The sequence below is a fragment of the Bison bison genome, unplaced genomic scaffold (assembly GCF_000754665.1).
Source record: "Bison bison bison isolate TAMUID 2011002044 unplaced genomic scaffold, Bison_UMD1.0 scf7180017864291, whole genome shotgun sequence".
Taxonomy (NCBI): Eukaryota; Metazoa; Chordata; class Mammalia; order Artiodactyla; family Bovidae; genus Bison; species Bison bison.
The window spans coordinates 1,875,186-1,876,072 of NW_011494863.1; the positions used below are offsets into that span (position 1 = coordinate 1,875,186).

The window sequence follows — 887 nt, forward strand, 5'->3', positions numbered from 1 at the left end:
CCACCGTGCTGCTGTCGCTGGAAGACAGCGGCCAGGCGCCCAAGGCCTCTTCGCGGGCGTTGTCTGGTGTAGCTGGCGCAGAGACGGCGTTAGTGGATGTGAACGTGTACCTGATCATCGCCATCTGCGCGGTGTCCAGCCTGTTGGTGCTCACGCTGCTGCTGTACACGGCGCTGCGGTGCTCGGCGCCGCCCAGCGAGGGCGCGTGCGGGCCCGTGAAGCCCAGGCTGGTGTGCTCCAGCGCGGTGGGGAGCTGGTCTTACTCGCAGGAGAGGCGACAGAGGGTGTGCTCTGGGGAGGGGCCGCCCAAGACCGACCTCATGGCCTTCAGCCCCAGCCTACCTCCGGGCCTGGATAGAGAAGTCGGAGAAGAAAGGCAGGAGGCAGAATCAAACCATTCTGGTCTGGTGAGTTCTATAAATCCTTTCCCTCTTCTTGAAGTTTATATTAATTGTTTAAAAAAATCCAGTTTATTTCATTGATGTCTTATACTTCGAGTATCTTTTAAAGAACGTTTGTTAGTGAAATGCCAAATGATACACATATCCAGTTTAATCATATAAAGTATTAGGCTTTATAGCCAGTAAATATCGTATTTCTCCTGTTTTGTTAGAACATGTTTAAAAAAAAGAGAGTCAAGAATGACGTTTTTATCATCACTTTGTTAGAAATAATTTCTTACTTCAACTCATCAACCCAAATTACTTAGTCATCTCTAATCCTAATTATTGTAGATAATCACTATGGATTTTTAAAATTTTAATCATCCTCTTTGCTTTTTTAAACAAGCTTTAGGTTTGAGATTTTCACATTAGATCAATGATTCTTGTCACTTCAGGCTTGTATCAAAAATTTAACACTGTTAATTAGTTCTGAAAGGATTTTTC

General features: G+C 45.1%; 1 protein-coding gene across 1 annotated transcript in view; it reads left to right on the forward strand.

Moving 5' to 3' along the window:
• The window catches only part of LOC104996362 (protocadherin alpha-11-like), a 5,982-nt gene that overhangs the window by 2,056 nt on the left and 3,039 nt on the right, over positions 1–887 (forward strand). Inside the window, exon 2 of the mRNA XM_010850622.1 lies at positions 3–407. Coding sequence (XP_010848924.1) covers positions 3–407 — 405 coding nt within the window. The remainder of the gene's footprint in view (positions 1–2; positions 408–887) is intronic.